The 23,166-nt window shown below is 44.0% G+C and overlaps 1 protein-coding gene across 1 annotated transcript; it reads left to right on the forward strand.

Moving 5' to 3' along the window:
• The first annotated feature begins 2,632 nt into the window (after nucleotides 1-2,632).
• LOC138391383 (C-C motif chemokine 3-like) lies at nucleotides 2,633-4,739 on the forward strand. Its single transcript, XM_069481042.1, has 4 exons — nucleotides 2,633-3,088; nucleotides 3,206-3,424; nucleotides 3,869-3,983; nucleotides 4,299-4,739. The coding sequence occupies exons 2-4, from the start codon at nucleotides 3,349-3,351 to the stop codon at nucleotides 4,387-4,389; spliced, it is 282 nt and encodes a 93-aa protein (XP_069337143.1). The 5' UTR covers nucleotides 2,633-3,088; nucleotides 3,206-3,348; the 3' UTR covers nucleotides 4,390-4,739.
• The last annotated feature ends 18,427 nt before the right edge of the window (nucleotides 4,740-23,166 follow it).

Consider the following 23,166-nt stretch of genomic DNA (forward strand, 5'->3'; position numbering starts at 1 on the left):
CTTGCCTTTCAGATCCAGAAACTAGATTAGACAAAAGTCCATGGAAAATAGCTCAGAACATTTTGAAACCTTTTGTGAAGTTCTTTGGTTTGACTTAAAAGAGTCTTCAGCCACAGGAATTAAGAGAGATGGTTTAGATGTCTGTCCAGAGCATTGGGGAAAAACTCTAAAATGAAGAAAGGACAAGAGTTGAGAGCGTCTCGTGGGACAGATGAGACTTGTCGGGCGAGGGCCGTGGTGAGGAGATAGTTGACAAGGGCAGCCATGGGGACCTGTTCAGTGCTGGGCAGGCGGAGGAGTGTGGACAAGGCCAAGACAGGACTCCTGTATCCTTCTGGGGCCCAAGCCGTGTCCCTGGCCCTTTCTAGGCAACTCCAGCTCCAGAGGAGCTGGAGGCTGGGGATGACCAGAGGGGAAGATGTGCATTGCGTGGTGTCAGGCTCTGAGTTGCACATGCTGGGGTCCCACAAGGGTTCAGGATGTACAGGAAGAGCTCAATTGCTCCCTTGTTGGGGCTGACTGTGTGGAAATGTTTTTGACAGTGAGAGGAGGTGAGATGTTGGTGTTAGAACCATAAGTACATGGAGAGACCTACAGATCTGATTCCACCACAGAGCACATCTCTGATGCTGTGCTACAGCTCTTCTGACCACATGGGGTGACATATATTGGGATGCCACAGCATCCTGGGCAGCAAGTCACAGTCAAACCACACATTGGGTGAACAGGACCATGACATCACGTTGACTAGAGTGTTCTTAAGAAATGGTTAACCAGTGAGGGTGAAGTCAAGAGCTGGTGTCACCAAGAGGCTCAGCTTAGCTGGCGCCTTGTACCAGGAACAGATCCAGCCATGACTAGCACCATTCTCATTCCTCCCATGGAGCAGACACGTCCAGTGTTCTTCACGGGTGTTTTGGCTGCACAGATGGGACCTATATGATGATGCCCCAGAATCTTAAGTAACCCAAGCTGTGTTTGATCCAGACCCAAATGGGCAGAATGGAATAGGGAAGGTCTGGGAATGATAAGAATCATTTTAATCACTCTTTGATTCATCAAACATTCACAGGTCCCTACAATATGCCACATTTGGGATTGACACTGGGTAACAGACCGGAATATGCACTAGATAAGTGTGTCTGTATACACCAGGATCCTTAAATGTCCTTATTTTGTTTTGACCCAGGAAGCCTACAGCTAGGAAAATATCCCATAGAAATAACCTCATTTATGGGGAAAGTTTTGGGCATAAAAGATGTTTGGTACAGTTTATAACAATCAAAAATTGGAACCAGTCCAAATGTGCTACAGCACTGTATGATAACATGAATTCACTAAGGTGACGGGTGACCAAATTAGGCAGTTCTTAAAAATACTGGAATGATTTGGAAAGTCTTCTAACATTAGTACTGTCATGTGCTGCACAGTGACGTTTCGGTCAATGACGCCACATATACGACAGTGGTCCCATTAGATTATAATACCATATCGTTACTGTACCTTTTCTATATTTGGATATGCTTAGGTACACAAACACTTACCATTGCGTTGCAGTTGCCAAAAGTATTCAGTACGGTAACATGCTGTGCAGGTTTGTAGCCTAGGAGCAATAAGCTATATGGTACACCCTAGGTTTACCAAAACACTATCTAGGTTTGCGTAAGTGCACTCCATGATGTTTGCACAACGATGAAAGACAAAGTTGTCTAATGACTATTTCTCAGATATATCCCTGATGTTAAGCAACACACAACTGTATAAATAAGAGAAATACTAAATTACTCTGTATCGTGACAACAACAATCCCCTCGCTGACACACGGTAAAAAGAAGGAAAAAACAAAGTGAGCAAACAGAACTATCATAAGCCTAGAAAAATACTACACTTAAAAGAAATAAACTAAACTATTAATATTGGTAAGTTTTGGGTAATAGAATTTTTCCTACCTTCAAGGGAAAAAATTTTTACTCAGATTATGCCTCAGAACTCATGCATGCCCCAACAGGAAAGTAAGCATGTAGAGGAAAACCCCCACATCCTTACCTCCCTTTGCCCTGCTGCCTACCCAGCTTATACATATAATGTCAGTTTTTTATATAGTCTTATATATGTAAATTAGCTTTTATTTTCTGTATTTCATATTTTAAAAATAGCTTTTGCTACTTTCGGGTGTAATCTATATTTCGCATTTTAAGTTATGTAAAAGTAATGTGAATAATAACACTAGTAACACTGTTCTTTCTGTATTCCTATAAGACCCCCTCCTACTCGCTGTTGTGAAGATGCGATGACCGAGAAGCAGCAGCCATCTTGTGACCATGAGGTGGCAAGCCCAAAGAAGAAAAGCCAACAAAATGATGGGAAAAAGGAGACGTTTTAAGAAGCCTGAGTTCTGGATAACATCACTGAGCTGCCAGACAAACTCTGGGGATGGCCATCTTGACTTTACAATAAGGAAACAGGAAATGTTCCAGGAATTTTGAGAAATGAAAACTTCCTTTTTAAATTTCTTATTACCTTCTCAGTTTTAAGTGCTAATTATTATTACAAGAGGTGAATATACCATAGTTTATTAAATTGTAGGTCACCTTTTGTTACAAACAAGCTGGGACAAACACTGTCTTCATCTTTGTGTTTGGAGCCACAGCCTAGATCCCTGGCAGAGTATTTTGCTGATCAAAGGGTAATAACACTTTAAGGCTCATCATTCATGTTAGCTCTGAGCTAACCCAGCTAACCGGGGGACTGGCATATTGTAGAGGTTCAGTGAATGTGTGATGAATGAGCCAATGTCTGAAAGGCCCACCTCAACCCTGCCCCTCCTGTAGCTGAGGCTCCCCCAGTCTTCTGTCTCCATCCAGGGCGTGGTTTTATCTTGGGTTGCACGTCTCACGACTCTCTGGCTTTTTCATCAATGGTACATCTACGCCGTTGGAACAGCTGGGGAGGCTATCAGAAGGTTCAACTCTGTGTGAGAAATGTTTTATCTACAGATCTGCTCTTGTGAGGAGGCACCAGCTAACCCCGTTTTGGGGTGACACCAGCATCTCACCTTCTCTCACTGTGGAAACCATTTCCCCATCAAGTAAGCAACTGAACCATTCTTGCAAATAGCCTGAACCCTCGTGGTGACGTAAAGTTCTCTGGGTTTGTGCAACACACAGCATGACACCAACACAATGATTAAAAATTTCCCCCTCAGACTCCCCCAGTTTACATCTTCTAATGTGCCAAGGCTTCCTATAAAGAGGAGAGAGAGTTGAGACCCCAGGGGAGGCAGCAGCTGCAAGTCCTCGAGTTCAGCCCTACTAGGCCCCCGCTTGGGCTCACACTCTGCCCAGCGCCATGCAGGTGCCCGTGGCCGCCCTCGCCGTCCTGCTCTTCACGGAGGCCCTCTACCCCCAGACCTGCTCTGCCTCGTGTGAGTCTGTCTTCTGCCCTTACACCCCTGCTCTCTGGCCATGCTTGGACCACAGTGCCAAAGTCTGTGCCTGACAAGTAGAGAATTTGGGGAGTTTTTCTTCCTAAGGGGTTCTAGTAATTCTCTTCTCTCGCTTTGGGAGACAGAGGGAGAGTGAGTGCCATTCTATGGGTGAGAAAACAGAGGCCACCTGGGATTTTGGCAAGAGAGAGAATCTGGGTCCAGCTGGTTCCCAGTGATGTGGCCTCTCCTTGTGAATTCCAGATGGAACTCCCCAAGGAGAGAGAGGACAAGAAGTAGTTTGTTCAGAAAAATAACTTTCCTATAGAGAGACATAGAGATTCAGAACCAAGACAGAGAATGAGAAACACCGGAAGAGAGAAGAAAAGGCTTGCCCTTTCTTCTGAGCAGTGACTTAAGATCTTTCTGTTCCATCTCTTACAGTTGGAGCCGGCACCCCGACCGCCTGCTGCTTCTCCTATATCTCCCGGCAGCTTCCACTCAAATTTGTGGACGACTATTCTGAGACCAGCAGCCAGTGCTCCAAGCCAGCTGTCATGTAAGGGCCAGTCTTCCTGCTCGCTCCTGGGGAGGCAGGCTGGGAAGTCTGGGGTGAGGCCCCCTCAGAGTGCTCCCCTTTCTTAGGGTGCAGGACTCTGATCTGCCTGGGGGATCCTGCAGAGTCATGAAAGACCTGCCCTGGGCAAACTGCCATCTGAGGCACTCGGGGAAGGTCCGTGAACCCCACGGTCAAGGGGAGATTTTATGAGCACGTGAACAGGCCCTGAGATGTCTGGGGCAGAGAAGGATGGAGGGGACACAGGGCTTCCCGGCTGGGCTCCTCAGTGCTTAACCCTCTCACCCTTCTCCACAGCTTCCTCACCAAGAGAGGCCGGCAGGTCTGTGCTGACCCCAATGAGGCCTGGGTCCAGGAATACGTCACCAACCTCGAGCTGAATGCCTGAGCAGCCTGGGAGCAGCCAGGAACCCAGTGACCTTGGTGGGCCCGGTGGGGAGCAGGGGCCTGAGCCAGACAGTGAGCTTACAACCCTGGCAGCCACCTCTCCTGCGGGTCCCCACCCGCCACGCCCAGCCACACGCTGGGGCCCTCCTTAACTTTAGTTTCAGTTTGTGTATTGTATTTAATTTTTGTAATTGATCTCTTGTTGCATTGTGTTATGTAGTGAGTATTTTCTCGGGCATCTTAGGACAACCTCTTAACCCTTCCTCCCCTTTCCCTTCAACATGTGGATCGATGAGTGTGATTAGCTCTCTCAGCAGAAACTGTACCATGTGTGTCAAGTGACAAATGCTTATTAAACGTTTTTGCCCAGCACTGCATTTGAAAATGTTGATGGCTCTTACATAAAAGGTAAACCAGCATTTTCCTTGTGATGACTGACTCTATTGGTTTTGTTTTCCCAACTAATCAGAATCCCAGACTGACAAGGATACTGGGAGAAGGGTGGAAAAACATAAAAAGGGGCAGAAACCACAAGAAGGGACAGGACACTTCTACAGTCACACCAGATGATTTCCTGGAGATATTTTCCTGGGGAGTTGAAATTGACATCATTATCTTATAACCCAGATCACAGTTGATGTGGCACAGAAAGATTTTCTGCTTAAAGGAATACCAATTTATGCACATAAGTTCATTTTCATAAATGAAGCTTTCCTCAGCATGATGACTAATGTTTGCCGAGGGTTTACCAAGTGCCGGGCTCTGTGCTAAGTGCTCACATTAGTGACAGTCTAGCAAACCCTGCCCACAGTCTAGCACGGACTCCTCACCTGGCAGTTGGCTAAAAGCCTTGGTCAGATTCTCTGTTGTTCTCTGCTCTGCATTTGGGGAAAAGGTTCTCCGTGGCTACCTCTGAGGAGAGGCCTGGGGTCTAGGGTGGCCACAGTTAGCAAATACAAATACTGAATGAATAACGTTTGTAGGATAAGTATGTTCTATGCAATATTTGGGACATACTTACACAAAAAAAATTATTTGTTGCTCTGAAACTCAACTGGGCATCCTGTATTGTATCTGGCCACCCTGCTAGGAATGAATACCTCTTATGGAGTTGTCTACTTCCTATTGGAGATGGGGGCCTAAGGATTGGCTTAAGTGTGAAGCAGTGTTTGTCAACCTTGAATTCACATTAGAATCATTTGCGGGAGCTTCCAAAGGGCCTTACCACCAAAGTTACGAATTTAATTGGATGTAGGTGGGGCCTGGCATCGGTAATTTTAAAACTCCCCAGGTGATGTTAATGCACAGGCAAGTTTGAGAACCACTGTTGGGGTGCAATCACGGGCTGTTCTGGGCCACCCTTGTGGTTTCAGAGGCAATGCAACGCCCTTCCGATTTTTGAAGGCTTTTGATCTAGTTGTTTTTGGTTAATTCCATTGGATGGTTAATTGTGGGGGCTGGGCGTAGAAGAAAGGAAGGAAGGATGGATGGATGGATGGAAAGAACGTGAGGAAGGTGAATGAAGGGTCAGGTGAAAACACCTGCCCGAAGCTGCTTGTTTGCTGAGTGTTTTCAGCTGACCTGTATGAAAGTTGTTAAAGAAATTAGCAAATGGCCCTGATCCTTTGCACGTGTCCTTGGAAATAAATACGGGAGGAACGTAGCTGAGGAGGCCATTTTCTCTTTCAGACTTTAGTCTCTGCTCTTTTCTCTAAAAACACTATGCCTTTTGAGTAGTTATTCATTATCGAGCTCAGGCGTGATAAGCAAGAGAAACAAGTGGTGACCCGATGTGATTCAGGAATCCGCACCTTCCGTGACCGGTGAGCATTTTTGTCGCCTGACCATCCAGACTAAGAGGGGAATCAACCCAGTAAGGGACAGTCCTGCCCGCTGCTTTGGCAAAGGGACGACGCGTGTAGTTTCAGAAGGGCACTTCTAACATGGGGCAAGAGCTGACGAAAGATCAGTGGATCTATCTGCGCATTTTGCAGCAGCTCTCAAAAGCTGCCCAGGGTTCTGTTGAACCAAAAGCCTTACAGCAGCTCTTACGTGCAATAAGGTAACATTGCCCCAGGTTCCTAGATGAGAGCACGTTAGACTTAGAACTCAGAGAGAGTAGGGAAGTTTTTTAAAGAATTTTGGGCAGGGGGTTCTTGTGCTCCTTGCCATGTCAACTACACGGAGCTTGGTGCGAACAGCACTGATTCCCTTGCATGTTCCTATGGGCTCTAATCCGTGGGAACCTCCTCCTCTGGCCCCTGCCATAAAATTCCTGAATCCAGAGCCATCCTCTCCACCATCGCCTTCTGTGACTCAACAGGAGGAGCAGCTTCTTCCTTCTCCTCCTCCTCCTCTCAAAGGGGATCTCTCTTCCTTCCCTGGTAAATGATCCGCTTTACAACATTGCCTACAGGAGGGTCAATCTCCATAGGGATGAGATTTGCTAGAACAATGGAATCTTCTAACTACCCAGCCTTTTCATTAGGGGCCACTGCTCAGGTGCATCCAATACAACCCACACCTTTACAGTGGACTAAATCACTCATCTGGATAGAGCAGTGGCCCCTTAAGCAGGATAAATTAAAACATTTAAAATCTCTTGTCCAGGACCAATTTAAAGCAGGACATATAGAACCTTCCCTGAAACTATGGAATACTCTTGTATTCATCATATCTAAAAAGAACAATAAATATCATTTACTAAAGGACCAAAGAGCTGGTCTTCCTCAGCTGTGGTTAATTCCAAGAGATTGGCCTTTGCCTGTAATTGCTTTACAAGATTGTTTTTTCACAATTCCTCTAGTGAAACAAGACCGGGGAAGATTTGCATTTTTTGTTCCCACTTATCCCATCTGGTCCACAGGTATCACTGGAAAGTCCTTCTGCAAGGAATGTTAAATGACCCCCTATCTCCAACTGCTCTTCTAGGCCAATTAACACCTTGCATCACTCCTTTGGAATGGTTACTTTTATCTGGCACTGCCCCCAAGACTTTTTCTCCCCTTCTAGATCTCTTTGCCGCTTTGATTATTAAGGGATGCTGTCCTACACAACAATTACTTGGATTAGATCCACACACCATATATATCTCCCTATTCCTAAAAACTGCTTCGAAGCAACTTTACATAATGCCTTACTTTGGCAATCGGCCCTTGCAAGTTATGTAGGTTCTCTTTCCTTCAATTACCTCTCCGACAAGCTTCTCTCCACTCTCTCCACCTCTCCCACCACCCGGATAGCATTCGTAGATGGCTTAGGATGAACATCTAAAGCAGGAATTGCATGAAAAGACAGTGATTGGAAATACTTATCCATCTCTGGTTTTCCCTCCACTCAATGAGCAGAATTAGGGGCACTTATATTAGCTTTAAAAACATTTCCATGTTCAGAACCCCTAAATATCACTGACTCCCATTATGTATTCTGTTCTCCATATTGAAAATGCTATCATTAAGGATACACCTAATCAAACTTCAGTTCCTTGTTCTACAGTGCTTATTAGATATCTGGCGATACCCCCTCTTTATTCTCTCATATTCACGCTCATACCCCTTTGCCTGGACCTCTGACAGAAGGAAATAATGCCATTGATTGTTTCATTTCCTACCATGTATATTTCACTAATGCCTCTAAAAATACCATAACGTCCCATCAGTTCTTTCACCAGAACACTCGAATGTTTACTGAACAGTTTCCCACCACCCAGAAACAAGTTCGTCACGTAATACCTGCCTGCTCAGCTTGTCGGTGAGTACAGGGTGTGCCTTTATCACTTGGGGTTAACCCTTGCGGCTTAACTCCTAACTCACTCTGGCAAGTGGACGTTACTCATTTCCCTGCCTTCGGGCGCCTTCTCTATCTACACGTAACTGTTGATACTTGGGATTGATCCACCCCACTCCATGATGGGGTGAGCGTGCCTCACATGCATCACTCGTGTGTTAAACTCCATCGCTTATCTAGGGCTTCCTCATACTGTAAAGACTGATGACGGACCCTGTTACACGCACTTGCCTTTCAGACTACTTTACTAGAACATTCTCCACATCACTGGCACTCCACATAACCCTACTGGACAGGCAGTTGATGAGCGAGTAATTCATGCCTTTCCTACAGAGCTCAGGAGTGAAAATCAGCTGCAACAATTAATCAGCAGAAAATCTATCAAATACAATGTTACTTCTAGAAATGGGTTTTGGAACATCTGTCCCAGCACAACTTTCCACCATCACACCCCCTCCCGGGTTCATTGACTTCTGTCCCTGCATTGCCCTCTGCTGGTGAAACCGTGCCACAGGCGTGGAGGGCACCGTAATTAGCTCCCTGCCTCCGACACATCCAGCTGCACCTTCCTAAGGAACAGCATTGTTGCTCCTTTTGATGGTTAATGTTATGTGTCAACTTAGCTAAGGGATGCCCAGATGGCTGGCAAAACATCAGTTCTGAGTGTGTCTGTGAGGTGTTTCTGGAAGGGACTAGCATTTGAATCAGAAGGCTAAGCAAAGATCTGCCTCCAGCAATGCAAGTGGGCATCACCCAATTCACTGAGGTCCCAAAGAGAACAAAAGCTGGAGGAAGGGCAAGTCCACTTTCTCTGTTTGAGCTGCAACATCCATCTTCTCCTGCCCTTGGATGCCAATGCTCCTGGTTCTCAGGCCTTCAGACTTGCAGCATCACTTCTCCTCCCCTCTTCTCAGGCCTTTGGACTTGGACTAGGACTTACAACAATGGCTGCCCTGGTTCTCAGGCGTTTGGACTTGACTTTGCACTGAATTATGCCACCAGCTTTCCTGGTTCTCTGGCTTGCAGGTGGCAGGGCTTCTTGGTCTCCGTAACTGTGAGCCAATTTCGGATAATATCTTTATCTCCGTATCTATATCTACATCAATGTCCATATCTATATAGAGAGCCTATTGGTCTGTTTCTCTGGAGAACCCTGACTAATACATTCATTTTATCAACAAGATAAATATTTAAAAGGAGGGATCTGGGAAGGAGGTGGTTCAGACCCAACTTTCATGTCCTGCCTAGCCTCCTGCCTTCTCATTTCTGCTGGAACTAACATCAGCCGGGAGTGGAGAACTCTGCTCATCTAGTCCTGTGAGCTCCAGACACTAGGTTTTCACTCAGCTGAGCTTGCAGGCAGCAAGCAGAAAGGGCCTCTCAAGAAAACTTTTTCCCCCCCTAATCTGCTATCAGATGAGTCAGTTTCAAAGTAAGTTAATCTCTTAATGGGCCTGATGCCGGAAGTAGTCAGTCTCCAGTATACTGAATTTCGTTTTTGATGAAACCTTGGTAGGCAGAAGGCTTTAGAATATAAAACTGGCCATGGGTGTAACCAGTTGTTTTGCTAACTAGAGGTGTCCTCATTGACCTTAGCTGCTGCCCTCAGCCAGTTCCACTTTGGGGGTCTGTTACAATGTTGCAATCTGTATCAGTTAGGGATGTTTTAAGTCATCCTATCAGAAAACTGAATCTGGCTTAAATGATAAAGCGAACTTGTTAGCTCACATAACTGAAGATTCAAGAAGTAGAATTAGCTTCAGGCAAAACTCGATCTAGTGGTCCTTAAGTATCACCATAGACCATGTTTCTTCCAGAATTTCTGATCTCCCTCTGATTTAAGAGCTTCATCCTGGGACTAGTTACTCTATTGGCAAGCTAGCTGACAGAAACTTCCAGAAGCAATGTGGAGCTGATAAGAGAACGTCTGTATCCTTTTATCTTGAGCTGACAGGGTGAGGTCCATTTTTACTGGTCTGGGTTAGGTTGGGAGCCCGTCTCTTAACCCAGGCATTAGCAAACTATGGCCTATGGCCTAAATGTGACCTATACCTGTTTTTGTATGTAAGCTAAGAAGTTTTACATGTTTAAGTGACTGAAAACAAAATATTTTTTTATTTCAGTCTATTATGGGGCTACAAATGTTTAGGTTACATATATTGCCCTTGCCCCGCCCCCCCCACCCCAGTCAGAGCTTCAAGAGTGTCCATCCCCCAGACGGTGCACTTTGCACTCATTATGTATATATATACCCATCCCCTCTTCCCTCCTCCCATCTGCCTGACACCCAATTAATGTTATTCCTATATGTGCACTTCTGTGTTGATCAGTGTAATCAATTTGATGGTGAGTACATGTGGTGCTTATTCTTCCATTCTTGGGATACTTCATTTAGTAGAATGAGTTCTAGCTCTATCCAGGAAAATACAAGAGGTGCTATATCACCATTGTTTCTTATAGCTGAGTAGTACTCCATGGTATATACATACCACGTTTTATTAATCCACTCATGTATTGATGGGCATTTGGGTTGTTTCCCCGTCTTTACAATTGTGAATTGTGCTGCTATAAACATTCGAGTGCAGGTGTCTTTTTTAGAGAATGTCTTTTGTTCTTTTGGGTAGATGCCCAGTAATGGGATTGCTGGATCAAATGGTAGATCTACTTGTATCTCTTTAAGGTATGTCCATATTGCTTTCCACAGAGGTTGCACTAGTTTGCAGTCCCACCAGCAGTGTATGAGTGCTCCTATGTCTCCACATCCACGCCAACATTTATTGTTTTGAGACTTTTTGATAAAGGCCATTCTCACTGGAAGATAAGTGATATCTCATTGTGGTTTTGATTTGCATTTCCCTGATGATTAGAGATGTTGAGCATTTTCTCATGTTTGTTGGCCATTGTTCTGTCTTCTTTTGAAAAGTTTCTGTTCATGTCCTTTGCCCACTTTTTGATAGGGTTGTTTTTTTTCTTGCTGATTTTCCTGAGTTCTAAATAGATTCTAGTTATTAGCCCTTTATCGGATGTGTAGCATGTGAAAATTTTCTCCCATTCTGTAGGTTGTCTGTTTGCTCTTGTGACAGCTTCTTTGGTTGTGCAGAAGCTTTTTAATTTGATCAGGTCCCATTTATTTATTTTTGTTTTTGCTGTGATTGCCTTTGGGGTCTTCATAAATTCTTTGCCTAGGCCAATGTCTAAGAGTTTTTTCAACATTTTCTTCTAGAATTCTAGTAGTTTCACACCTTAGGTTTAAGTCTGTTACCCACTGTGAGTTGATTTTTGTGAGAGGTGATAGGTGTGGATCCTGTTTCAGTCTTCTACATGTGGCCATTCAATTTTCCCAGCACCATTTATTAAATAAGGATTCTTTTCCCCAGTGTATGTTTTTGTCTGCTTTGTCCAAGATTAGATAGCTATATGAGGATGGTTTTATATCTGGATTCTCAGTTCTGTTCCACTGGTCAGTGTCCCTATTCTTGTGCCAGTACCATGTTTTAGTTACTATAGCCTTGTAGTATAGTTTGAAGTCTGGTAAATTGATATCTCCCATTTTGTTCTTATTGCCTGGGATTGCTTTTGCTAAACGGGGTCTTCTCTGGTTCCATACAAAGCATAAAATTATTTTCTCTACTTATGTGAAAAATGATGTTGATATTTTAATAGGCATTGCACTGTATCTGTAGATCACTTTGGGTAGTATAGACATTTTGACAATGTTGATTCTGCTGACCCATGAGCATGGTATTGTTTTCCACCTGTTCACGTCCTCTGCTATTTCCTTCCTCAGTGTTTCATAGTTCTCCCTGTAGAGGTCTTTTACCTCCTTTGTTAAATATATTCCTAGGTATTTTATTTTCTTTGTTGCTATCGTGAAGGGTACTGAGTCTTTGATTTGGTTCTGAGTTTGACTGTTGTTGGTGTATATGAATGCTACTGATTTGTGTACATTGATTTTGTGACCTGAGACTTTGCTGAATTTGTTTATCAATTCCAGGAGTCTCTTGGTTGTATCCTTGGGGTTTTCTAGATATGATATCATATCATCAGCAAACAGTGAGAGTTTGATCTCTCCTGCCCCCATTTGGACACCCTTAATTCTGCTCTCATGTCTAATTGCTCTCGCAAGGACTTCCAGCATTATATTGAATTAGAAGTAGAGATAGTCGGCAACCTTGTCTGGTTCCAGTTCTAAGTGGGAATGCTTTCAATTTTTCTGCATTCAGTATGATGTTAGCTGTGTGTTTGTCATATATGGCTTGTATGATTTTTAGGTAAGCCTCATCTATGCCTATTTTGTTAAGCATTCTTATCATAAAAGGATGTTGAATTTTGTCAAATGCTTTTTCTGCGTCTATTGATAGGATCATATGGTCTTTGTTTTTGCTTCTATTTATGTGGTGAATTACATTTATAGATTTGCGTATGTTGAACCATCCCTGCATCTCTGGGATGAGGTCCACTTTGTCATGATGGATTATTTTCTTGATAAACACCTGGATTTGGTTTGCTAGGATTTTGTTGAGAATTTTTGCATCTATATTCATAAGGGATATTGGTCTTGAGAACAAAATATTTTGAGACCTATGAAATTCAAATTTTGGTGTCCATAAAAAAGTTTTATTGGAACACAGCCAGGCTCATTTGTTTATGTGTGATCTAAGGCTATTTTCACACTACAACAGAGTTAAGTAGTTGTGACAGAGACTGTATGGCCCACAAAACCTAAAAATCAGTTACTATTTGGCCCTTTATGGAGCAAGTTTGCCAACTTCTCTCTTAGCTAATCTTTGTGGCTAGGGCAATGGATTTACTGATTTTTTTGAATTGATCAATGTCTATAAAAGGCAATGTTGATGGACTCAGAACCACACAAACTACAAGAGGGGTTGTTTCTTCCAAAGGATCATTTAAGGACAAAAGAGAAGGAAAGAAATACATGAGGACCAAACAAATATCTACCAAATGCATCTAACTTTCTTATGTTCATTTTGTCTATGTATGTGGAGACTACTAACCACTTGCCTATGACTTTTATCACACCATACATTTTCTTCCCCAAATTTGGGGCTTCAATCTGGACTCTGTGTTTTTTTTTTTTTTCTTGTTTGTTTTTTGGGACAGAGTCTCACTCTGTTGCCCAGGCTAGAGAGCTGTGGCATCATCATAGCTCACAGCAACCTCAAACTCCTGGGCTCAAGTGATCTTCCTGCCTCAGCCTCCCCGAGTAGCTGGGACTACAGGCACATATCACCACACCTGGCTAATTTCTCTATTTTTTCATAGAGACAGGGTCTAGCTCTTGCTCAGGCTGGTCTTGAACTCCTGAGCTCAAGTGGTCCTCCCCACTTGGCTTCCCAGAGTGCTAGGATTACAGGCATGAGCTACCACATCCGGGGCCTGAGATTGGAGTTTTGAACTGAAAGAATTCTCATGACTGGAAGTGACCAGAAAGTGATGGAATCTGCCCAAGACATTAAGGTGGAGCCAATGATGAGAGAAAAGCATTTTATGTTTATACTCTATGATAGGACAGGACAGGTCATACCTAGGTAACAAACAAGCCCCCAGTGGATTAACAAAATGTTTTCCATTCACACAAATTCTGATGTGGGTTAAGTTATTGGTTCACAAAATTTAGTTATATCAGAATCCCCTGGTGGACTTGTTTAAGCACAGATTCCTGGGCCCCGCCTAACAGACTCTGATTCTACAGGTCTAGGGTATGGCTAGAGGTTCTACTTTTCTAACAAGTTCTCCGCTAATGATGATGTTACTGGCTCATGCACTATTCTTTGAGTAGTTCTAACCCCAGAGCAGAGCTCCTCCAAGTGGAGACTCAGGAATTCAGGCTGCTTCCATCTTGTAGCTATAGATTCTGGAATGAGAAGACAGAAAAGGCATAACTGTTGTGGTCCAGAAGTGACACACGTCACTTAATCCTACAGTTTATTGGCCAGAATTGGCCACATGAGCCCAGTGAAACTGCAATAAAGGGGAACACATGGTTCATTTAGGGAGAACTAACTTCTCTGCTAACTTACTCTTAAAAAAGAGGTTAACCAATGAAAGAGTCCCACCCAATGTGAACTAGCAGTCTACTGGAATCTTTTGCTTTTCCTTTCTGCCTAACTATAGGCTGTCAGTTTAGTATTCATCTTACATATGAAGGATTCATGCAATATTCATGCTGTTAAGATGTGAACTGAACCCTAGAGCTATTGGAAACATTTTGAAGTTCATGGGTCAATGGCATAAGCCATCAGATGTTGAGGACCCCTTAGAAGAAGAAAGGATTGAGACTCTTTGGCCTCATCAAGGCAGAGGTTGCTGCTGCTGTCTGACTCCTGATAATGCCCTACACCTCTCCTGGCAGGTGTGCTATGGTGCTGGGCAGGAGGGGGCTATCTCAAAATGGAAAGGGATTATAAAATGTTGCTTGGGGGAAGCCCTGTGTGCAGATGTGTGTGGGTGGGTGTGGTGAAAGAGAGAGAATCCTGAGTCAAACATCTACCCTTTGGAGCTATACAGGATATATTTGTTGCTCTGATTCCTTGATACAGCGGGCAACATGACTTCAGTAAACATTCCTATGTCCTCTGAGCCAAACTGAAATCTAAAAGGCTCGTGCCCTCAATGGGGGATGTAGAGCAAGTGGTTCAAAATATCTGGAACACCACACATCACAATTGGGAGTCGGTTGTAGGGGGATGAGGTGAAAACAAAGAGAACCAAGAAGAAACCAGTTTTTAGGGAAAGCCCCCAACTTTTAAAATAGTATCTTTTGCATTAAAAATGACAAGAAAAATCACATACTTATATTTATGAAAACCAATGAAAAAATAATGGAAAATGAAAAGTAGAGCTCTCCATTTCTTAAAAATCATATTTTCCAGAGGAAATCATATTTAACAGGTTAGGATATGGCACATCAAATGTTCTTCTTATGTTTATGTACAGCTTTTACCAAAGCAAAATATTATATGTAGTTCTCTAATAGATATGTGGTGATGTAAATATTTGTGTAGAGAAACACATATGGAATGAATATATATAGTTTTATTATTGATATCATAGATACCTTTCATTTTCACATGTACATATACTTCATTCTTTGCAGTGATTTCCTATTGATTACGTGGCTATACCAGGATGTCTTAAACTATTTATCTTTTGAAGAATTTATTTCTATTTGGTTGTTTTTACAAAGACAGCTGCAAAGAACATCCATGTGCCTATATCTTTGTGTCTTTAGATAGTGTTTCTTGAAATAGATTCCTAGAAATAAGATAAATTGAAGAGCATGCAAATTTTTTAACTTTCTAGAAACTGTCATTGCCCTTCAAGAACCCTGACTACCAAAATTTCACTTCTTGATACTAAAAAATAGATTGTTTAGCTTACCAAAAAGTTAATACATTTTGCATTTCTCACAAGTAGGTGGAATGTCTCCCTCTTGCATTTTATAGCAGGGACCCTGGGCTCAGTTTAAGCTTCTTATATTTGAAAACATAATGGAGCCCAGGGGTCAGCAAACTTTTTCTATAAAGGGCCAGATAGCAAATATTTTTATCATCTTTGACCTTATAGTCTCTGTTGCAACAATGTGACTCCACCCTTGTAAAGGGAAAGCAGCCTTTGACAATATGCAAAAGAGTGGACGTGGCTGTGTTTTAACAAAACTACAAAAACAGGCAGCATGCTGGATTTTCTCTGAGGACTGTTTGCCAACCTCAATCTAGGTAATGAGTCTCAAATAATTTGACATTCACAATGGAAGTCTCACTGTGTATATTGCCTGACTATCTTTTCCTTCTCTAATGTTAGCCACTGATTTTGCAAAGCATGGATTCTAGGGAAATAATACTCGGGTAAGGTGTGTATTACCATATGCACCTTATTGAAAAGATGATTAAATTCTTATTGACTGATTCAGTAATTTTTGGTGTTTAGTCTACATGTAAATCACTTGGGGGGTTGTTAAAAATATGGATTCCCAGATCCAAAGGCAAGAAATGCTATTGTGAGCACTTTAAACAACCATCCCAGGTGATTCTGGGATGCTTGAGCAACACTGCCTAGTGTTTATTAGCTGCGTGACCACGGGCAACTTGGTTTAACTCTCTGAGCCAACATTTCCTCTTCTACCAAATGAGGACATTAATAGCACTTAGCCCTCAGTGAAACTGTCAGAATTTAAAGGACAATGGATGATTTTTAAGTAAGCTTGACTTATGAGAACAGTAAACTTAAATTTCCCCTTTTCAGATTTTCCTGCTCTTTCCACTCTGCCACTTTGTCACAAAACAAAGCCAATAGAGTCACCAAAACTTTAAGACTGATTTACTCAAAACAAATTCATTCTTTCACACAGTTGAACACAGAAGTGGTAAATAATGTTCTATAAATATTTGTTGGTTGATGGTTTTGGAACAACTTCCCCTAGAAAAGGCTAAACATGACCTACACACTGAATATGTGTCAAACACTGTGTGATTGGAGGGCTAAGGAAGTGGTGTAGAGAGTGTCGTGTGATCTCTTCCAGCAAGCAGTCGAGAACACATGGAAATATCTCACGAAAATTAAATAGTTGAAATAGATTAGAATTTAAGAGTCTCAGAGTGTGGTTGCTTGGCAACCAGCCCATAGCCGAGGTAGGTTTGGAGCCGAAGGAAGTCCCTGGGGCCGAGGGCCCTGCTTCCTAAACTCTCCACAGATGGAGCAGGTCTCTTGTTGCTTCCAGGGCACTCAGGGATTCAGCTCCAAGGTCAGTGATGCACTTGGCACCAGAACCCAGTGGGGTTGGCACAGACCTGCCAGCCTCTTCATTTGGAAGCTGTGAAAAGGGGCAGAGTTATAAAAATTGAGGAATCAGCAGAGGAATTCCTGGGCCCACGCCATCTCCCTGTCTCTGCCCGGGCAAGCTTAGGGTGCGCCCATGTTCTCAGCAGCATTTCCCCAACCTCATCCCTAGAGCTCCCCTCAGTGATCTGGGAGGTTCCTCAGGCAGCCTCTGCCTATGATCACTTCCTCCTCTCTTCCCTCACCTGGGGCAGCGCAGCGCTGGCTCTTTGCAGGCCCTAGGCCGGGCCAGGAAATACCTCTGTGGCCTTCCCCTGTGTCCTGCCACTAGCTAGGACCTCAGAGGTCTGGGCTCCCCAGGGTGGCCCTCGTCCACTGGCTGGTGCCCTGCAGGCTGCTCCCTACTCCTAGTCCCGCTGACTCTGTCCCTACACGTCCAGCCTCTCTCCCGTACCTGGCACAGGCTGTTGGTCTCATCATAGTCATCTACCATTTTGCCAGGGGTCTGCTGGGGGTCATAGAAAAAGCAGCAGATGCTTGAGGGCCTGGGCCACTCTGAGGGGGAAGGGGCAGCATGAGCCTGAGTTGTTGTTCATGGGGACAAGTGAGCAGCTCCTCCTGCCCAGGGCTGAAGTCAGAAGAAAGTAGATGGAGACAACACTGGGGGGTGAGGATTTGGGATGAGAACTGGAAGGAAGGTGGGGATTTTTTGTTTCACTCTTTCCCCTCTTTTTGTTTTTCTTAGGTTTGGTCTCTACCTCCCTCTGCAGGGAATGCGCTAATTGGACAATCTACGTCTTGTTCCCGCTCTATTAGGAGAACTTAATATGGTCTAAGAAGAGATTTTCCAGCTAGAGACCATCTCTGTAAGTCTATGAGGTGGAACTGAGATGATTTTATTACTCAGCTGACCACAGAGAAACAATGGTAACTGGATTCTGCCCCTTGTTGAAAACCTATTCAATTTCCTCATTCCCCAAATAGGACAACACCCTACCCTGCCTTCAAGATAGAATTTGAGAGCTGTATAGGATAGAAAGCTAAAACACTTTTGGAAAGCAAAGGCCCCTGAACAGGCATTTTGAAAATCTCTTGGGAAGTTCTCGGTTTCATTTGGCTACCTCTGTCCATATAGACCTTGGTGATGGGGTCTGACCCTAGTCTGAGAGTGGGGGAACAACAGCAAAAGGCGGGAGGACAGACTCATGGGAGGAGGCCCAGGAACAGGGGCCCATGGTGAGTGAGGTCAGTGGGAGCCCAAGAGTGTGGGCAGAAGAGACAGGCCTTGGGTGCTCACTGTAGCCAGCCTCCTTCTGGGGTCCAAGCTGTGTCTCCTTCTCTGAACAGGTAAGCCCTGGGCCCTGGGGAGATGGAAACTGGGGGTGATGAGAGAGGAAGTTTTTAAGCACGATGGCATCTTGTTGACTTGCATACTCAAGGGGGTCTTGGGTAACCACAGGACTCGTGATATTTGCAAGAATAGTTTTAAGTGCTCACTTGACTTGAGGCTGTTTATAGGGAAGTGGTTTCTACAGCGAGAGGAGGTGAGATCTTGGTGTGACCCCAGGACCACACTTAGTTCCTTCTCACTGAAACTCTGTAGTCATAGTTTCCCCTGGCAGAGCAGAAACTGTGTCATTCCACCGCTGTTCTAACAGCATGGACGTGACCTATGCAATGATACCAGGAGTCCTGAGTAGCACGGCCCAACTTAAAACACACCTGGGTGGATGGAGCCGTATTGGTGAAGCCTGGGCTACAGGCGGTGAGAGCCCAGCCAGATTTCAGACGCCGGCTCATTCAAGCCTCCAATGTGCACTAAGCAGAGGATGTAAAGATGTGTTTGATATGGGTGCTGATAAGCATAAAGAACCTTAAAATGTGCTTAGCCTTTGACCAAGAAAGTCCATGTCTAGGAATCTATTCCCTATATAAATCAATTCAAATGTGGAAAACAGGTCTAAGCATAAGGACAATTGGTCCCCAGCATATTTCCAGCAATTTAAAATTTAAGCGACCCATTATATGGAAATGGCTAAGAAAATTATGATATCTTCACTTGATTGGTCATTAGGGAGTGTTCACAAAAAACAAAATGCAGTGACATGAGAAATGCTCATGTTATAATGATAAGTTTAAAAAACCCAAGATGCAAATTGGCTAGTTTTTATCAGGACCCATCCAGTAGTCTGGGCATGTCATCAAAAAAATTTTTTTGTGGGTGCTGTTTCCAGGAAAGAAAGGAAATAGAAGCTGCAAGTATGAGGTGTCCCCTCTTGTCCATCCTTGGTCTATCCAGTATTGAAGGACTCCCCTTTCTTCCTAATATGGGCAATCCCTACTGATGACTCATTCTAACTGTTCTCTCATCCTCTACCTCCTCCGGCCCCTGGGCTTCGGCTTATATGAAAGAGGGTGGGCGGCTTGTGGCAGGGCCAGTTCTACCCTCTTGGCATGCTCTAGAGTGCTGTGTAGCCCCATTTTCTGGTGGTTACCTTGACATCATGAAGAGCTTAATGTCTTTTTAGCCTCGGATTTGGGCAATAGTCATTTACAGGGCAACAGGAAATAACACAAGTTAGCAGCTTTTCTTTAAAAAATTAAGTAATTCAGGAAGGTAGAAGACGAACAGTTTCTAATCTAGACAGCAAACGAGAAGAAACGTTCATCACGTGCAAAGTATTAGTGCCTTTTATGCATCACGAAAAATATCAACAGGAAAAAACAAACACATTATAGTGCGAATGTTTTTCCTGATTAGCATCTATTCCCCATCCTTCCTGATGCCAGAAACCCACATTTCCTTTGGGGAAACCACCCTTCCGCACAGTTCTCAGACTTTATGTACAACTTATCCAACCCTCAGATCCAAAGGTGTGCCTTGATTAACTTGTGCAAATCAATGAAACTCATTCTTATAACCACAGTGATTGGTTAAGAATTGGGTTCCTAAGTCCGTCAAATCCGAAAGAACCTATTGATTTTTTCCCCCCCACCAGGGACAAGACTCACTCTTATCTGCAGGAAATGAATAAGGATCCACCTAACACTAGCAGGTGCCGGCAGCCACCCTGGGCCTCTCAGATGGAAAGCAGGTCAGAAAGAGAAGCAAACAGGGCCTGGGAGGATATCACATGGGGGCTGCATCCAGCCTTGCCTGGAGCCAGAGCCCCCGCAGCACCCTACAGTTTGGAGCCACCTGGTGCATTTATTCAAGCCTCTTTGCATTAGGTTAGCTAGTTTGTTTTCCTCTTTGAAACTGCCAGCACCCCGAGACGTGCAGAGATCTGTGTCTGTGCCGAGATGCAGGGTCTGTCACAGCCCCAGACTGACCTGTGGAATTGGCTGAACTGAAAACGTAGGAGGTCATTTGGTGAGGCCCTTCTTACATGGACGTGGTTTTTAAACTTGGGTGTGCATCAGAGTTATTCAGAGGTTTGGTACAGATTTCTGGGCCCCACTGCCTAAAGGGGGAGGGAGAAGAGCTTAGAAGTTGCATTTCTAGCATGTTCCTAAGAGATGTTCACAATGCAGCATGGGCACTGACTGTCGGAGAACCACCATTGCAAGATGTAGCTGCTGGTCAGCTGTGGTCTGTCGTGTTTTGGTGCTGAGGCCCTGTGCCAAATACTAAGGCTACAGCATTAAGGAATTTGATGGGAAAGATTCGGAATCTTGGAATTCAGTAGTTACTTCTTAGTAAGGTCCTTTAAGAAACAGTTTAGGCTACTTTGAAATGGGTTCGTCTGAAATCAGAAAAGCTAAAAATTCAGCTTTGCTGAAAAAGGCCTTTCCAGCCTGCTGTTGGAGAACTCAGTAACCTGGAGTCTCAAAGGGCCATATGCAGGATTTATGACCCTAAGATAAAGTTAGTATGAGCAGAGATGGGGAGGTGAGAGACCTAACAGGAGATAAACCCTGGGGTCCAACTATTGCCCCCCCCTTCACTCTATGAAATATTATCTTCCTTACTTAAAGCAGACAATCGGCTCTTTGTGAAGGTGCAGGAGGATGTGTCTTTGGACCAAAGATCAAACATTCATCACCTCCATAGGTGGCCCTTCACCTCCATGGGGGCCAAGATGGAGACAGGGGCCTCTCACCGGGGTCTGGGAGGTGTAGGGGTGACTACAGCTTGAGGCCTGTGTTAGGATGTGTGCATTCCCAACCCCGGTAAAAATGCAAAATATATGACTAGACCACCTCTCTGCCTCTGGTTACCTAGCCCAGGGAATTGATCAGAAGCAAACAGAAAGAAGCCTGCAAGCATTAGAGGGGAGTTACATTGCCAAGGAAACCACAAGACTGGCCCCACACAGCCATCGATTGCCCAATACCTAAAGCAACCCCAGGCGAATTGACACAGACAGGAAGACAGCAGCCCCACAACACAGATCCTCCCCACTGCCCATCTCAGATGTGTCCATGGAGGACGTTCCCCCAGGGAGGAGAGCTAGCAACTGCCACAGAGGCTGAGCAAGGGTCTCAGTCAAGTCTCAGACCCTGAAAGGCCCTAGGAACTGGCCAACGATGCAGTCCCCATTCTCCCTGTTCCCTAATGGGGTTCTTTGTTCAATTTACTCTGTTCACACTTGGATTTAGGGAATGTTGGGCATGGTTCAACTTGTTACTTAGCTTTGGATTTCTGGACTTTGAGGAACAGTTCAGTGCCTACAGGTAAATTTTGTATGTCCCAAGATTTTTTTCTGAAAGCCAATAGTTTAGAAATGACAACACCTTCACTGCTTCTCTGGGGACAAAGGCTGCTCCTCCCTCTCTCCTGGTAGTACCTTCATACTTATCAGGGGTGTGGGTGGTAATGGTGGGGGAGTGGGGCCGTTTGTAATGGAAGGGGATTGTAAAATGTTGCATGGGAAAAGGGTGTGTGTGTGTGTGTGTGTGTGTGTGTGTTGGTCAAGACGACTTGTTCGTTGCTTTGCCCTCATGCTCTAAAAGCCATCGTGGGGCCGGGCGCGGTGGCTCACGCCTGTAATCCTAGCACTCTGGGAGGCCGAGGTGGGCGGATCGTTTGAGCTCAGGAGTTCGAGACCAGCCTGAGCAAGAGCGAGACCCCATCTCTACTAAAAATAGAAAGAAATTATATGGACAGCTAAAAATATATATAGAAAAAATTAGCCGGGCATGGTGGTGCATGCCTGTAGTCCCAGCTACTTGGGAGGCTGAGACAGGAGGATCGCTTGAGCTCAGGAGTTTGAGGTTGCTGTGAGCTAGGCTGACGCCACGGCACTCACTCTAGCCTGGGCAACAGAGTGAGACTCTGTCTCAAAAAAAAATAAATAAATAAATAAATAAAAAAAATAAAAGCCATCGTGGCATCACAACTCTGCAAGCCAGGCTGAGCTATGGCCCCTCTGTGTCAATTCAGAATCCCAACCAGAAAGTGGTTCCAACAGATGGAACATCACCCACCAAAGGGAAGGGGAAGATGAGACCAGAGAGGTAAGCAATGTAAGTTCACTGAAAAGTAAATCAAATTTTTTAAAGTGCAGAAAATAAAAAGGAAAAATGCCTATTCCTAAAAAAAAATAAAATTCCATTTCCGCTAAGAAACTACAGTTAGCTATTTGCTGTGTATATTTTTACATACCTGCCTATGTAAATATATATAAATAGCTTCTTAAATACAAAAATAATATTCTATACAGATCTGTGGCATATACGTAGAGCATACATGCATGTACTAAATGTAAATAGAGATGCCTTTTGCATGTAACGTTATGGACACTTTCCATAGATGTGTGTTATCCTTTTTACTGACGGCAGAATATTCAATTGATGGGCATCTTAATCCTCTACTAATTTACTCCCTGACTGATGACTGTTTCCATTTGTTTGCTTTTTTGCCAACCATGCAAAGAATATCTGTGTCTACATGTTCCTATCCTTTGGCAGTGTTTCTGTAAAATAGATTCCTAGAAATGAGATCAGGTCCATTTGTATGTGGATCAAATGGCGCGTGCATTTTTATATTTGCTGAACAGTGTTTAATTACACTTTAAAGACTTCAATCTCCACAACTCTATACAATTTTGAATACAAAAATTAGGCCATTTAAACAATGAAATCGTCATGGTTCATAAAAATTGATACATATCTGGTTTTCACACAAGTCTTTGGAATTTTTTCTCCTGCAAAAGGACCCTAGCTCAGTGTACATTTCTTGTACTTACAG

This window comes from Eulemur rufifrons, chromosome 9 (assembly GCF_041146395.1).
Source record: "Eulemur rufifrons isolate Redbay chromosome 9, OSU_ERuf_1, whole genome shotgun sequence".
Taxonomy (NCBI): Eukaryota; Metazoa; Chordata; class Mammalia; order Primates; family Lemuridae; genus Eulemur; species Eulemur rufifrons.

Excerpts from the sequence above, each read along its gene's own strand:
- LOC138391383 (XM_069481042.1), top strand. The coding sequence starts at position 3,349 with ATGCAGGTGCCCGTGGCCGCCCTCGCCGTCCTGCTCTTCACGGAGGCC. Across the intron at positions 3,425-3,868 it reads CCAGACCTGCTCTGCCTCGT|TTGGAGCCGGCACCCCGACC; the intron begins GTGAGTCTGTCT and ends CATCTCTTACAG. Across the intron at positions 3,984-4,298 it reads TGCTCCAAGCCAGCTGTCAT|CTTCCTCACCAAGAGAGGCC; the intron begins GTAAGGGCCAGT and ends CCTTCTCCACAG.